The sequence below is a fragment of the Rhododendron vialii genome, chromosome 12a (genome assembly GCF_030253575.1).
Source record: "Rhododendron vialii isolate Sample 1 chromosome 12a, ASM3025357v1".
NCBI classification, from domain to species: Eukaryota; Viridiplantae; Streptophyta; class Magnoliopsida; order Ericales; family Ericaceae; genus Rhododendron; species Rhododendron vialii.
In genome coordinates, this window is record NC_080568.1 from 26,858,848 (window position 1) to 26,876,374 (window position 17,527).

The 17,527-nt window shown below is 35.7% G+C and overlaps 1 protein-coding gene across 1 annotated transcript; it reads left to right on the forward strand.

Annotated features, from left to right (window-relative positions):
- The first annotated feature begins 14,638 nt into the window (after positions 1-14,638).
- On the forward strand, positions 14,639-16,667 carry LOC131309610 (probable inactive poly [ADP-ribose] polymerase SRO2). Its single transcript, XM_058336218.1, has 6 exons — positions 14,639-14,864; positions 14,921-14,928; positions 15,023-15,483; positions 15,853-16,088; positions 16,243-16,379; positions 16,554-16,667. Exons 1-6 carry the CDS (start codon positions 14,639-14,641, stop codon positions 16,665-16,667), a joined length of 1,182 nt encoding a protein of 393 aa, XP_058192201.1.
- Positions 16,668-17,527: the final 860 nt, after the last annotated feature.

Below are 17,527 nucleotides of genomic sequence, written 5' to 3' on the forward strand. Positions count from 1 at the left end.
AGATTGGAGCCACGGTTTTCGCTGGCGTGCAGCTCGTGAACAGGGATACGGTGCCGTCTTAGTGACAGTGCGACAAAGATCTCCACTTTTTTGTACAGCACAAGAATCCCTCTCAACAATCAAAAACAACCACCCACCAGATTTACGCCGAGAAGAGAGGAGACAAGAAAATAGTACTCCAGAACCAAGAAATACCGTGAGAGAGTAAGAATACATTATTTGTAAAAACAAGCACACCAACACATTCAACACGTCAAGAAATATTGATGTAAATAAACAAGTAAAACAAGCACATTCAATTGGGCTGTTTATATATTTTGTAGCATCGAATATTTCTCGATAGAACAGATAAAAAAAAAAAAATCTCGATAGAAGCCCTTGTTGGTTGTATATGTCTTTACTCCATCACTTCATGTAGCATTTGGAGACTTTTTATGACATTTAAGCCAAAATTTTGTTTGATAGAATCCCGTATATCTTCTTTAACTTTATTATTTGATGATCAAAGTATGAGAGAGAGAGAGAGAGAGAGAGAGAGAGAGAGAGAGAGAGAGAGAGAGAGAGAGAGAGAGAGAGAGAGAGAGAGAGTATGCTTTACAAAATGGAAAAGACTACAATACACATCCCTTAAAAGGATATACCATATGCACCTATTTTATGGTTCATTCATAACATTTTAGTGTGTTTCGTAACTTTTGTTCTAGAATTCATAACCTTTCAGCAGTACGATTCGTAATATTTTCATTATGATTCATAACATTTTGGTGTATCTCGTAATCTTTATACGATTCGTAACTTTCTAATAATACGATTCGTAACATTTTCTCTATAATTCATAACATTTCGGGGATGCATATGATACACACCCAAATAAGAGATGTGTATTGTAGACTTTTCCAAAAATGACCAGAAGCAAACAATACCACATATCGCAAAGTGTTGGTGATATCATTATTGCAACAACAAAAACTAAGAAATAAAATTACAATGGACAAATTAATCAGGCTAAGGCACAAAAATCTCATTCTTTTTAAGGAGATTCAAGCCCTTTATGGTACTAATAAACCAATGCAGTACTAAAAAAGATTTGTGACTTATCCCTTCCTGCATAATTAATCGTGTAGTTTGTAGCTACTCTGCACAATTTCAGAAAAGCACCCCCAAAGACTGATTCCCCAATTGTGTCTCGAAAGTGTAGTTTTGAGAGTGTGTTGTGAGATCGATAATACATTCTCAAAACTTGGCTCCCAAAACAGGAAAACCCCCAAAATATGCATAATTTGAATCTACAATCCAGCTCCCAATTAACAGGCCCTCATGAGCAATGCTCATAGCTCCATGGTATTGTTTGTTTGTTTCAACTCTGCTTTTGTTCTGTGTAGGGTGCATATAGTAAACTAGAAAGAATTGGCTCTATTATATATTGCTGTGACTTTGTGATGGTTTCCCATGGGCCATGCATGGCTGCATCTCTTGCTCAATAACTCGAGCCCGATTCAGGGTAGTGACGTAGCCCAGCCTATGCCCAGTTACAGATAATATGTGCCTCACAAAATTGCACAAAAGAGCTGTTGACTGGATCCCATAGATAACTTGTGGATTCACTCACAAGTTTGAGTTAGGGCAAAGTCCACTTTCACCCCCTGCGGTTTGGGAGAATTCAACCCCTATGGTTCAAAAGTCAGCACATATCTCCCTGTTGTTTTAAAAATATGCGGATAGATCTCCCATTGTCATGTTTTCCATTTATATTAACGGAAGTGTATCTTACATATCTCTAGAATCTAATATGAGCTATTCATAATGTATTAAATAAAGAATAGAGTATCTCTGTAAAAATTATCTCAATTAGATATCAATAACTAGGGGTGACAAATTGAACCCAAACCTATTAATCAACTCAAACCCATCTACTAACAAATTGACCCAACCCAACCCATTTGTTAGTTGGGTTAGAATGAGCCTAAACCTACCTAACCCATTTATTAGTGGGTTTTAATTGGATCTCAATTGGGCCAAATTAAATGACCCAACAAGTCATAAACTAACCCACCTCATAAACAAGAAAAAGGATGACAGAGAACTCCTCGTCATCTCTCGATCTCCCCTCTCTCACCATTAAATGAGGTTTTCTCAGCAACTTAATTGAAGCTAGGGCTGTTTTGTTCATTTTTTTCCCGTAAAACGGCTGGCTCTCAGTTTTGCTTCTTTTGAATAAGTCCAAAGTCCCAAATTTTTCTCCGAAATGGGTTTAGTGAGAGAAAATTCAATTTATGAATGGAAAGCTTAGATTTCAGTAGATATGCTGCGATTCGGTTGGTAGCACCTTCCCATCAGCGACGATTTCATTTTTAGCAGATATTTGTGTGATGGAAAAAGGGACATTTGGTTGCCAACCAGGGACTCTAATTGGTAATTTTAGTTTACATGGGTAATTTGGTCATTACAGGGTAACATGGTCATTTCAGTGTACATGGGTAGTTAAGTCATTTTAGATTTTATTTATATATATGTAATTGGGTTAATTGGCTTGTTGGATTTGATGTTAAATAAATGGGTTGGGTTGGGTATGGGTAATTAGGCTCATAACTAATTGAGTTTTAAATGGGTCATGACTTATTAACGACCCAACCCACTTACAACTTATCCAATTTGGCTCATACCCGCCCTTTTGACACCCCTATCAATAACCCTGTGATCTAATTTTTGACAAATTCAAATTTGAAATTTGAATTTCATAAAAATTTTGATTCGACCATGAGGTTTTCATTTTTTGATCGACTTGAATTTTGGCATGGATGTAATACTCATAGAACTTTACAATATCAACGGTTCGGATCCAATTTTTGGTATAGGGGATGGATTGGTTAAATTTAAGAAAGAAGAAGAATCAAGAGAGAGGGTGAGGGCATATCGGTCTTTTAATGTTGTGTCTGTTAGTATGGATGAAAAACATGACGGCAAAGGATCTCTATTCGTATATTTTTTAAATCACAGGGGTTATGTGCACATTTTTGAACTATAGGGGTCTATCCGCATATGATCCAAACCACAAGGGGTCAAAGTGGATTTTGCCCTTTGAATTGACATTTTTCCAATTGCAAATAGTATGCATAATAGTGAACAAATGTGCTATTTACAAAGAAATGTCACCCGAAAATGACCCGGAATACACTATTTATGATCGGTCATAAATGGTGTATGTCACGCCCTCGATTTTTAACATAATAATAATAACTTTAAAAAGAAAAACCACCGCGGTATACTTATAATAACCCAAAAGACTTTTTCATATTCATTTCTTGAGTACGATCCAGTTCGAAAGATTACAACAATGGCACTCCGGCCCCAAAGTTCCAAAGTTTAGACAAAGATAAGTTAAATAATTACAATACTTTTAAACCAAGGATTTAAATGAAAATTACAATTTATGACTTCTCAAAAGAGTTTACAAAGATATCTGAGTTGTTTTCTTGATGTCACTTTCTAAATGATGAGATGATATGCACGCCAAATACTCCATGCTAATACTCTTGAGTTGTACCTGAAAGAATGATAGGTTTGAGCAAAACACATGCCCAGTAGGAAAATCTCTACACACTTTATATGCAAATGAGGAGATTTGAACATAAAAGAATGAAGTCGGAGACTACGATAGAGAATGCAACCAACGTAACTTCATGAAAGGAATTTAGGATTCAAGGGACACTTCATTGGTCATTCATCGATCTATTAGCCATCTTTTTCGTGTTCTTATTGACCAATTTCATTTTGCACACTTCTGCGGTTATTAGCTTACATTCCGGGTCTTAAGGACCCCGTACATCTCTTATGGACTTCCAATATGAGCTCAAGTAGTTCTTCTTCAATTAACATACCGAATAGTGAGCTTAAGAACTCTTCTGGGTCTTAGGGCCCCATATACCCATAATACCTTTCCGGGTGCTTGAGACCCCGTACATCCGTTCTACATTCCGGGTACTCATGACCCCGTACGCCAATTCAAGTTCCGGGTATCAAGACCCCGTATGCCAATTCAAATTCCGGGTATCAAGACCCCGTATGCCAATTACCACTCATCTATATTACCTTTCGTCATATGTGTTTCTTATACTCTGATTTCACGACTGTAGATAAAGGGAGATTGATTTTAAGTGACAGTCCACATGCCAATTCATATTTCCATTTTGTTTCCAAACTTGTTATCTTAACTCACTTCTCATACTACACGACATCAAGTGTCAAGTTCTTGCGTGCGTTTATGATCTATCCATCCTCCTATCTAACAATCAACTCTATTTCAAAACACACCTTTAGTTTTAACGAGTTCACTCCGTCTATCTGAACATCTTACAATACAGCTAGTAGTTAAACGGGCACACCAATAAAGCATTAGGACGGTAACCCACTCCATATGACACTTGTGTTCAACGCAACGAGAGCCTACGAACGAAGATGACCAAGGAATAATTGGAGTGCGAATAACTATGTTTAGAAGTCATTTAGAATGGCTACAAGTGATCGAAAACCCAAACGGTAAAAATATAGCAAACAGGAAAAGCTGGAGATGAGCAACAGGTATCGATACCAAGGGACAAGGTATCGATACCTTTTGACTAAAAATCTTCCAGACGCAAGGGTATCGATAATAAAGGCTGAAGGTATCGATAACAAATGGTTTTCTGGCTTTTGGAACACAGAGGTATCGATAACAGTGCTATGGATATCGATAACAATGGGATTTCTGGGCTTTGGAACACGAAGGTATCGATGACAATTACAAAAGGTATCGATAACATTGTTGTTCGAGCAAATTCTCAGCAGATTTTCATGGGGTTTTCAACAACAAACACATCAACAACCACAACAACGATCAAAAGCACGATTTCATGCACAAGACCAACTCAAGAACATATAAAGAGTGAGAGAAATCCCTACCTCGAGGGTTAAAGCCGAAATCAGAAGATCACCCTAGCCCTAGAACTTCAAACTCCTTAACCAAGCCGAATACGAACCACCGAGCTCTTACGAACGCGATTCGAGCTCAAATACGCGGAAGGATGGAAGATTGGAAGGTGTATTATATGGGTTTTGTGTTGGTTTGGAGGAGTTTGAGTGAGAGTGAGGGATATAGAGAAAGAGCCGAGAGGGAGATGAGAGGTCGGGAGAGATGAGAGAGAGTGAGACTTGGGATTTTTAATCCCCTACACTCACACACACCTATATATGCTAGCACACACGTAAATTACACTAACACCCCTCTACTAACAATCTTCCTACATTAGCCCCAAAACCAATATCCTCCACCAATTCCTTCATTTATTCCACATAACACATTTTAAACTTATTAAACGAAATTGCGGGTCTCTACAGTGTATTTCGAGTTATTTTCTAATAAATTTTTTTTGTACTTAGCATCTCCTGAATGATTAATATCATTTGCCTTAAATTGGGTGTGGACCCAGACACCAAAATTAGTGTCAAGGATTCTTTTTTTTGAACGGCATTAGTGTCAAGGATTCGTTGTTTAATTACTTTTCGTCATTCATTTTGGGAAAAATAACAAATGCTAATAACTATTTTTCAAGCATATAAATAAATTTCAATTTTTTATTTACGTGGAAATTACTCACCTTATAGTTATAGGTGCAAAATTAATGCGTGGAGTTTGTCATATCTATCTGCTTCTGTTTATTACAATTCTTGTTTGGGGAAAGCTATCAAGATAGGAGTATCATTTAAGATTAATGTCCCACTCAATTCGACCGTTTTAGAAAATTTTACAAATGCCAATAAAGGGTTGTCCAAGTGTTACTCACATGGACATTTTTTGGACATTAAAATTTAATTTCTCGAGTTGGCATTATCTGTTTATTATCACTATCATTTACAGCTGGAACCTAACAAATAATGATTCAAGATTATCCACGTAAAGATGATGTGTAATCCTATGTAAAGAGCCATGCGTTAATACAATTTCAAATTGCCCAACCCGAATTCATTTTAGGAAATTTTAGCAATTGCAAATAAATATTTCTCATGTATAGGTAGATTCGTATACATCCCGAGTTTTTCTCGCATGAACATTAAAAAATTGATGTCTTGAGTTAGCCCCACATATATGAATAAATATCATTCCAAATACAGGTGGATTTGTACTTTCATATACAAAATTGCTAAAGGTTGTCCAAGTGTTGCTCCCATGGACATTTTTTGGACATTAATTAAAAGTTAATTTTTCGAGTTGGCCTCATCTCTTTATTATCATGATTCTTGATTATCCACGTAAAGATGATGTGTAATCCTATGTACAGAGTCATTAATACAATTTCAAATTGCTCAACCCAAATTCATTTTAAGAAATTTAGCAATTGCAAATAAATATTTCTCATGTATAGGTGAACGTTAAAAAATGTGAATAAATATCTTTCCAAATACAGGTGGATTTGTACTTACATATACATCCAAAGGCTGTCATATACATTATTTTGTCTCTATTCTATAACTATCATTTTGGGAAAGCTAAATAGTAATTTAAGATTATCCAAGTAAAAAGGGTTATAAATTTGCACAGAGGCGGCCAGGCAATTTCAAGTCCTTAATTAATCCAAATTCGTTTACGGGGGATTAATAAATGTGAATAAAAATAATACAGGTGGATTTGTATATAGTAATTTTTTTTTTTTTTTGCTAATTGGGGGGATTTGAAACTAGAAAAGATTATTATCACATGAACGTTACAAAATCGTTGTCTAGTCATACAACATTTTATCATGTCCTATTCAGGTTAAAACTTAAAAGTGACAGGGAATCACACCTGGCCGTTATGTAATTTTTGGCGTTACGTAATTTTAAATTGGTCACACAAAAGATTCTTGCAATTTTGTAATACATGATAAAAAGGAATAAGCATTTAAAGAACATTTGAAGATTTTTCTAGAAGCCGTTAAATGTGTCATAGGATGTATATAATGGGCCCCACATGTTGTATTGCATTAAAAATTACTACCAAAAGACTAGTTTGGATCCTCTAGCCGCAAAATTAAAGTATAAATAGCCTGTTTTCTTTCGTAGTCTTAGAATTTTATGTCGGATGAAGATAGAATGTCACGTCGTGAAAGGCGATTAGAACATCGATCATCATCAATTGTTTTTCTCTTTCTTTTTCTTTTTCTTGCCCATTTGTTTGTGATACCGCAATGCCATCGCTTGTGTTGTCACCGTAGAAACCAGAAAGCTAGATAAAATAATTAGGACAAAAAGTTTGAAAATAGATTCACGTATCGGACCCCAAATAGATGAGAAACAAAGTTTAGTTTCCTATTCAATGACATTTTCTTGTTGTAAAACATGGAAACACACGACGGCATGCGGCGGGAAAAGAGCACGATGGGGATGGAGATTCTGGGCAAAAAATATTTCGGTCACCTGTATATATACGTATACAGGGGTGCTCACCTTCCAACAAATCCAATCTTCCACCTCCACCAGTCTCCCTCTCTGCTATCTCCAATTAGCAAGGAAGAAGCAAAATTTTTTAAAGGTAAAGCCTTTCTCTATGTTTCATCTTTTTTGTTTTTCTGTGCCTTTTGTATATCTACGAAGTTCTATTACCTTTAGAACTCTAATTACAGCTTTTTCATCAATTTGGGTTTTAATTCTGACTCAGTTGAATTGGGGTGGGTGATAGATGGAGCATCAAGAAGAGCAAACCTCCATTACCATCGACAAAACGAAATCCCACTTCCCGATTCAGAAGATGATTCATTTTCTTCTCCCGTTTTCGAAGAATTTGGAATTTTCAAAAGAAATGGATTTAATAGAATAGAAGAAAGAAGTAAATGCTACAAGATCATCAATGGATGCGTTGCTCACAGTAGTGGACAAGACAAAAAAGTTGCGGCTGTCCATAAAGTACCATGGTCTGGTCCCAATGAGCGGTTGGAAGCTTTTCGGGCTTCCTCTGCTGAAATGGTGAATAAATGCGGGGGTGGAAATGGAAATGTAAAGCACGCATGGTATGGAGGATCGAGGGACGAGCTCTGTGGAATCATATCCCATGGCTTACATAGATGCAGACAATCTGACAACAATGAGGATGGTTATGGGGTTTATTTGCATCCATTGGAGTTCGTAATGGATGGGTAAGCATAAAATAACCATTGTTTTTCATTTCCAGTTGTCTACATCTCTAGTTATTGAATTTGGACAAAATCAAATTTTAACTCTTCTTTTTTCTTTGTGCTCCTTCCTGGGCTTGTTTGATTTTAATTGAAAGTTTGGTTGAACTTGACTTTTTTTCCCCCACTTGGAGAAAAAATTATTTTCCAGGGCTTGATTATTTTCCTTATGAATACTGTGCAGGTTATTGTCGTCAGCTGAGGATGAATGTGGGCTCCAGCATATATTGCTGTGTAACGTAGTATTGGGGAAAATGGAGGAAGTACGTCCTGGTTCGAAACAATTCGAACCGAGCTCTAACGAATTTGATTCCGGAGTTGATGATCTTTCGAGACCAACGAGGTTCATAATTTGGGAGGCTTACATGAACTCCCGCATCTTTCCTAGCTACGTCGTTAGTTTCAGGACTCTCAATCTCAGATGTAGACAGCCAAATTACTGTTTCTTTTTTGAATATATATATATATATATTTTGTTGTCGCATTGATTTGTTTTGATGATGAAATAAATGTAAATTCATTTGGACTTTCCTATTGTGTCTTTAAGCTTCATTATTTTTTATTCTGATAAGGTTTAGGAAGGGATCGAACTCCGGTGTATAAGCCAACTACACAATGTGTAGAGTTTTCTGTACTGATTCCTAATCTGGCAAAAGTCTTACCTCCATCAAAAATGACGTTGATCAGTAAATATCAAAGCGAATTCCGTGTAAGTTCATCATTTCTTTCTTACCATTATTTTTTCGTATTAATTTGTTCACCCTATAGGATGTATGTAAATTGTAGTATGAGCAATTTTCCTCGTCTAAGTTGGCTTTCTTTTGTTTTTCATTTATCTTTTTTTAAACACCAAAAAGACAAGTTTTATTAATCTCAAAAAAGATTTTCATTTATTTCTTTTGTTTATCCTTCTTGTTATATGCAATAAAAAAACAGATCATAAGAACTCGATTTTTATGTTCTAACAGAAAAGAAAGATCTCACGAGCCCAGTTGATATATAGATTGAGGCAACTAGCTGGAGATGAGTTGTTAAATGACGTGATCAAGTCATGTACTACTAACAAAGTATGTCGTCTCTATTCGTATTATTCTTACTAGTATTTCTCGATGAAATCTTTTTTTTTTTTCTTTTTTCCCAAAGTTTTGAATTCTTCCAAATGGTTTTAGTAATTCACAAAGCATTTGCTTGCTTCATGAAGTCTTTACAAGTTAAATTACCAAATATGGAACACGATGTTTGACAACGCATTGAATTTAAACCTCACGGCTTAAATATTTATCGCAAAGTGGTGCCCAGCATCCCTCAACAGAGCACCACGTGGTGGGCACCAAGTACAACCAATAACTTTTCATAGATCATGGGTTTTCTCATCATTAACTCGTAAAAAAAACTCTTCCGCTGCTGGTACTTGCAAAAATTTAACCTAAGCCCAAACAACTCAATTTTCTTTTCCTATTGCATTGTTATCATCTTTTGATCATTTATGATTCATGAAGTTTTCTTTGCCATTCAAAAAAAAAACTTGTTTCATTGCCTTAGAGTATCATTTCCACCACTATAGAAAGAAGCATCAATGAAGAATACAAGCATATCTTAGTTGTTACCCATTTTAATTCGCTACGATACGTTCTGTACAATTGCATATTGGAGAAATCAGCCTTGTGTTGTTTCTGCAGCAACTTGAGGGAAGCAGTAGATCTTCAGCTTCAGCAGATCCAAAATAGGAGGAGGATGCAGCAGGCAGTATAGATCTTCAGCTTCAGCAGATCCGAATCAAGATTTGCTTTTAGTCACTTGTCGGGAGCGCAAAGCGAAATGTAAAAATGGACCGTTAATACATTGTATAACTATTCTTGATGATAGAAGCCCTTGTTGGTTGTATATGTTTTTCCTCCATCACTTCATGTAGCATTTGGAGACATTTATGATCACATTTAAGCCAAAATTTGGCTAGATAAAAACCTATGTATCTTCTGTAACTTTGTTGATGATCCAAGTATATTTTGTACCATTGAGAACCAGAAACAAATTAACAATCGCACACAGCATGCAAAGTGCGATTAGAACAATAAAGCCTCTATTTGTTGTAACCAACTTTAAGCTTGAAGAAATACAACTCGAAACTTTTTGCGGACCTACTGATGGGAAACAATGGCATCTCTTTTTATGATTACTTGGTTAGCAATCTGCAGTTCTCACCTTTTAATTAAGCAAAATATGTATAGTCCATATCCTGTTTGCGATTGCATTAGACTCAATGTTCATGCGCCGACAATTAAAGAAACAAAACTCATGCATCAGATTTAGGTCATGGACCACAGGCCTTATAAATTAAGAACCGTCACGCCCATAAAAAATGGGATGTCAACAAGGGAAAAAAATCAACAGTTAATTTTGTGGGAAACAAATTAAGTTCATCTTCAATGCAACTGAACTCCTTAAAAAACTGACTCAACTCATGAAATGATACTGCTCTACCATTCCTTGCTTTTGTTTAAAGGTTCATATTAACCGTGGCTCGTGACTGATCTAGTCAAGTCCTATGTTTGAAGATGGTTTGTTATTCGAAATGAAACACCCCAGGATTAAGGATGCTGTTAATGCCACGAGCAAAAAGTTTAATGCCACGAAAAAATATTTGAAGTGCCTTATTTGCCCTTTTTGACTCGGGATCCCAAGATGAAGACCCAATGCCCTGACGCCTCTCTTTCTCCCTCTTCCCAATCCATTATTTTCTCTCTCTCTCTCTCTCTCTCTCTCTCTCTCTCTCTCTCTCTCTCTCCCTCTCTCACTCTCTCTCTCTCTCTCTCTCTCTCTCTCTCTCTCCTTCTCCTTTTACTAACCCAGAACAAGCACTTGCAACCCGCCCTTAATGACTGGATTGAATCTCTACCAAAGTGAGTCGAAGTCCTCCTTGGTGTTTCTTTCTCAAATTCCTCGAGTTTGTGACGAGGTTTTTTCGAAAAAAGGCTTTGGGATATGAGAAATAGATTCAGATGAAGTAAAAATCAATTTCGTAGTCACCTATCGCAATCACCATCGATCCAATTTCAGGTGCCAACTTTTATCTCCTTTGAAGGTAAGATATTTGTGGGCAACAAAGTAGTGCTGAGTCTGCCGACGAGTGTACGAGTATACAAACAGGGGCTTGAATTGATCATTTTCCTAAACGGACGTGTGCGAAACTTCAAAAAAATTGAGCGGATTGGGTTGTTAATTACTTGATCATAAAAATGAAGATTAAGAAACAAAGGATGGAAAAATTGAAGAGTAATCTACTGTTGTTATGAGAAAATCCACGAGTAATTTATTGCCATTAGCCGATGATGTAGCTTGTTTAATTTGCAATTAATTTGGTTACAACGAGGGAGAGGTAGAGAGCGGGAGAGGCCATTGCTCCTCATACCAGGAGGAGAGTGAGCAGTGATTAAGAAGCCATGCAAGGGATAATATGTGCGAGAGATGAATAGAATAAAGGGCAAATATGACATTTGGAATATTTTGGCGTGGCATTAAACTTTTTGCCCGTGGCATTAACAGCATCCCAGGATTAAATTAGGAATCAAAAGTCATATCTGTAAAGGACATAATATAAGCAAAAAATTCAACATGAATATTCGGGAAATGGCGGATATCTAATTATGAAATATATATGAGAATATAAACAGATTGACTAGTAGAATCAAAAAATAAGAGGAGAGGTGATTTTTTTAGAGAAATAAAACTGTGAAGCAAATAAACTTAGGGGCTTCATTATTCTAAAATCCAAATGAAAAGTTAGATGGTTCGATCAAGCATCTGTAGGTATCGGATTGAGTTATTTTTTACAGGAACCCTTGAAAAAATATTTTACATTTAATGAACGGCTCGAATCATATGTGTGGGATCCGTACTAAACCCCACAATAAAATATGTGCATAGATTGTCTGTGTGTGCAGACTTTCTATTATGCGAGTAGCATTTTTGTTACAGATAATGTGCCTCACAAAATTGCACAACAATGAAGAGCTTTTGATTGGGTCCCATATATATTTGTGGATTCACTCACAATTTTTGAGTTTCTTATGACTTTTTTTTTAAGGGAATTGATTTTCACACCTCCTTTTGTCTAAGTGCACTCTATTTTTTGTTTTGTAATGATGTAAAATTACATGACTACCCTTTTTTTGTGTGAAGGAAAAAAAATATGAAAGGTAGTTTTATAATTATACATGAATAAAGACAAAAAATGAAGTGTACTTGAACAAAATGGGAGTGTGAAAATAAATTTTCTTTTTAATTGCCAATAGTATGCATAATTGTGAATCATTAATGTCATTTACCTTAACTTTGGTGTGGACCTTATAGGTGCAAAATTAATGTGTGGAGTTTGTCATATCTATTTGCTTCTATTTATTACTACAATTCTCGTTTTGGTAAAGCTACCAAGAGATTGTGTAATCTTACAGAGCCATTAATACAATTTCAAATTGCTAAACACAAATTCATTTTAGGAAATTTAGCAATTACAAATAAATATTACTCATGTTCAGGTAGTTTCGTATACATCCTCGAGTCACATGGATGTTAAGAAATTGCTGTCACGAGTTAGGCTCACATATTTTAAAGGGAGATTAACAAATGCAAATAAATATCTTTGCAAATACAGGTGGATTTGGACATTTTTTGGACATTAAAAGTTAATTTCTCGAGTTGGCATTATATGTTTATTATTACTATCATTTTGTGGAACCAAACAAATAATGATTCAAAATTATCCACGTAAAGATGATGTGTAATCCTACAGAGCCATTAATACAATTTCAAATTGCTCAACCCAAATTCATTTTAGGAAATTTAGCAAATGCAAATAAACATTTCTCATGTAGATGTGGATTCGTATATATCCCCAAGTCTTACTCACATGAACATTAAGAAATTGCTGTCTCGAGTTAGGCCCACATATTTTTAAGAGAGATTAACAAATACGAATAAATATCTTTCTAAATACAAGTGGATTTGGACATTTTTTGGACATTAAAGTTAATTTCTTGAGTTGGCATTATCAGTTTATTATCACTATCATTTGGTGGAACCAAATAAATAATGATTCAATATTATCCACGTAAAGATGATGTGTAATCTTACAGAGCCATTAATACAATTTCAAATTGCTCAACCCAAATTCATTTTAGGAAATTTAGCAATTGCAAATAAAGATTTCTCATGTACAAGTGGATTCGTATATACACACAAGTGACAAGAGTATTAGGGGTCGTTCCACTTTTTTCAAAGTTTGACTTTTAATTTCAAGGTCAAAAATTATGTATTTACGCAAATAATTTTCCTATCAATATGGATTATATTTGATAGATCTCATTGAGATCTTTTAAACGGTGCAAAAAAAAAATGAAAAATTTATTTTTTATTTTCGTTATATTTGAGTTTAAAATTACATTTTTTTTGAAAAAGAAGGTTTTTGGAGAAAGCGGAACGGGGCCTAAGGCACATGAACGTTACACTATCATTGTCTAGTCATAGATTTTGGCACTCCAATTTTTTATGATGGCACTCTAAAACTTGTCTTTTCGTGTGAAAATTATACATAGTAAGGTACACTAAAAGACAAATTTTAGAGTTTCATCATAAAAAATTTGATTGCCAAAATCATTATTTGTATGTTGATTATGTTTGTCAATTGATAATGCCAAAACTGTTTTTGTTGGTGCCAAAAACTCTAGTGTAGAAAATGTTTGTACCATGTGCAGTGTACAAGACTTTTATGCGCTAAAGGAGTTTTTGGCACCAACAAAAACAGTTTTGGCATTATCACTACCCTGTTCGGAAAGCTAACACTGGTAAAATTAAAAGAGACAGAGAATCACACCGGGGCGTTACATAGTTTTAAATTGCTCAACCTGAAGCCAAATTAAAGGAAATGGTGCTTCTAAATTAAATACACCTCCAAAAATTCTCTTTACACTAACATTGAGCACAATTTTCGTGATACATGATAAAAAGAAATAAGCATTTAAAGAACATTTGAAGATTTTTCTAGAAGCCCTTATGGAAAATAATTGTGATGATTTCTATGCCCTAGGACGTATATAATGGACCCCACATGTCGTATTGCACTAAAAATTACCAAAATACTAGTTTGGATCCTCTAGCAGCAAAAGTATAAATAGCCCGTTTTCTTTTGCAATCTTAGAATTTTATGCCGAGTGAAGATAGGCTGTCAGGTCGTGAAAGACGATTAAAACATTATCGTCAATTGTTTTCTCTTCTTTTTCTTGCATATTTGTTTGTGATACTGCAATGTCATCGCTTGTGTTTTCACTTGTCACCGTACAAACTAGAAAGCTAGATAAAATAGTTAGGACAAAGAGTTTGATAATAGATTCACGTAGTGGACCCCAAATAGATGAGAAACAGAGTTTAGTTTCCTATTCAATGACATTTGCTTGTTGCAAAACATGGAAATGCGCGACGGCATGCGGCGAGAAAAGAGCACGGTGGGGGTTGGAGATTCTGGGGACAAAATATTCCGGTCACCAGTATATATATGTATACCGGGGTGCTCACCTTCCACTAGAAGCATTCTTCCAACTCCATCTGTCTCCCTCTTTGCTCTTGAGAATTCTTGCAACTCCATTTGTCTCCCTCTTTGCTCTCGAGAATTCGGTAGAAATATTTCAAGAGGTAAGGCCTTTTCTCTCTGTTTCATCTTTTTGTTTTTCTGTCTTTCGTATATCTAGTCGAGAAAGTAAGTTCTATTACCGGCACTCTCATTTCAACTTTTTCATCAACTTCAAATGATTTTGATTCTAACTCAGTTGAATTGTTTGGTGGATGAATAGATGGAGCATTTTGGTGAACTAGAGGAACAAGTCTCCATCAGCATCGACGAAAATGAAATCCCAATTCCAGATTCTGAAGATGATTCATTTTCTTCTTCGGTTTTCGAGGAATTTGGGATTTTCAAAGGCAATGGATTGACTAGAGTAGAAGAAAGAAACACATGTTACAAAGTCATCAATGGATGCGTTGCTCAGGGTATGGGAAAGGACAAAAATGTTGCTGCCGTCCATAAAATTCCATGGTTGGGTCCCAACGGGCGATTGGAAGCTTTCCGCATTTCCTTGGCTGAGATGGTGAAGAAATGTGGAGGGAATGGTAACATAAAGCATGCGTGGTATGGCGGATCTAGGGACGAAATCTGTGGAATCATATCCCATGGATTCCGAAGATGTAGGCAGTCGGACCATGGTGAAGATGGTTTTGGGGTACATTTGTATCCACTGGATTTTGTCATGGATGGGTAAGCATGAAACAACCACTGCTACTAGAATTTGGACAAAATGATCTTTCAATTCTTCCTTTCTTTTTCTCAGAAATTTTAGAGATCAGTCAAAAGATGCTGACTAAATCTAAAAAAATTAAACCTACAAATTCGCATGTGTCTAATCAAGTTTTTGTTAGTTTTGGTAAGAAAAATCAACTTTTGAGATTTTTCACGTCAAATACAGATCGGCAATCCGAAAAGATTTGACCCAATTCTCAAATGTCAAACCCAGGGAGTGAAATGTAAATCAAATGTAATTAACCATTTTCTCACTTTTTTTTTTTCCCACTTGGGGCATAATTCATTTGACACGGCTTGATTATTTTCTTTCTGAATACTGTGCAGGTTATTGACATCAGCTGAGGATGAATATGGGCTCCGGCATCTATTGCTGTGTAATGTGATATTGGGAAAAACGGAAGTAGTTCGGCCTAGTTCAAAACAGTTCAAACCAAGTTCGAACAAATTTGATTCCGGAGTCGATGATCTTTCAAAACCAACCAGGATGGTAATTTGGGAGGCTTACATGAACTCCCGAATTTTTCCCAGTTACGTTGTCAGTTTCAGGGCGCATGTCCTAGGTAAAGGGCCAAATTAGTGTTCCTTTTTTCAATATATATCATTGTTACGTAGATTTGTTTTGTTGATAAAAAATACGTAAATTCATTTGGGATTTTCCTCTTGTGTGTTTTCAAGCTAGCTTCATTCATTTGGATTTTGATGGTATTTGACAAGGTTTTGGAAGGGATCAAACTCCTGTATACAAGCCCACTACACAATGTGTAGAATTTTCTGTTCTGATTCCCAAGTTGGCAAACGTCTTACCTCCTTCAAAAATGGCGTTGATCTGTCAATATCAAAGCGAGTTCCGGGTAAGTTCATCTTTTCTCTCTTTCCCTTAAGTATTTTTTTTCTTGTCCACCCTGTATGGAAATTGTAGTATGAGCAACTTTGGCCGTCTAAGTCGGCTTTCTTTTGTTTTTCATTTATGTTACATATGTAACCGAAAAAGAGATCATAAGAAATTGATTGTGCTGTGCTAACAGAGAAAAAAGATCTCACGAGCCCAATTGATCCATAGATTGAGGCAACTAGCTGGAGACGAGCTATTAAATGATGTGATCAAAACGAGGGAGTCCGATGGTACTGGTGCTGCATAACATGAGGGATGTAAGAGCTTGCCTTAGCTCTTGGTCTGTGACAAAAATATCTGTTGTCTGGTTGAGGATTAGGCAGTAGTGGAATGTATAGTTTCTTTACCTGTAAGAATTTGTGAAGCTTGGGTACTGCAGTTGTGAAGATGTTCGTAAAAAAAGCGCCAGTCTTTCGTTGTTAAGTTGATCCCTCAATTATGTACAAACAGATGCCCAAGATAGCTAGTGTACGTGAATCAGTGTAAGAAAAGCTGTAAAAGCCCTATAGTTTGAACGAGTGTAAGGTCACATTTTATTTTCCTCCTGAGTTCTTCTGCAGTGCCATATTGTTGTATATTCCATCTTCGCCCCAAGTTGCTTGTTTTACAGTTTACAGTGATTCTAGTTACTACTTTTTAGTTAAATTTTAAATTGGTCAAAGTGGAGAAAATGGTATCAAATCAAGAAGAACTTTGTTAGTACTTTCTATTGTTGGTGTGCATATTTACTCGCTAAGGTAAAGGGTGTTAGAATAAGTAATTTGTAATCTTCTAGAATAATGTAGAATGAGTATTTAAATATTTAAGTTTAAAATAATTAGAAGTGTGTAAAAGTAATAATTATTAAAAGATATTTGTATGGGTAGGACTAGATAGTTCTAGAAGAAGCTTGAAAGATGTTTGTAATTAAGCACATGGATTAAAACTAGAAAAATTTAGAAGTTAGGAGATCTTTGTAATGCACATGTGCTTATCTCTAGCTAGAAAATTCTAGAGAATTGGATGTCCTCTATAAATAGAGCTTTCTTGTACTCATTTTGTGTAATGAAAAAATCCAAGCCTTTCACAACTTGTTCTTGTAACATCTCTCACCCAATCTTTCTTTAC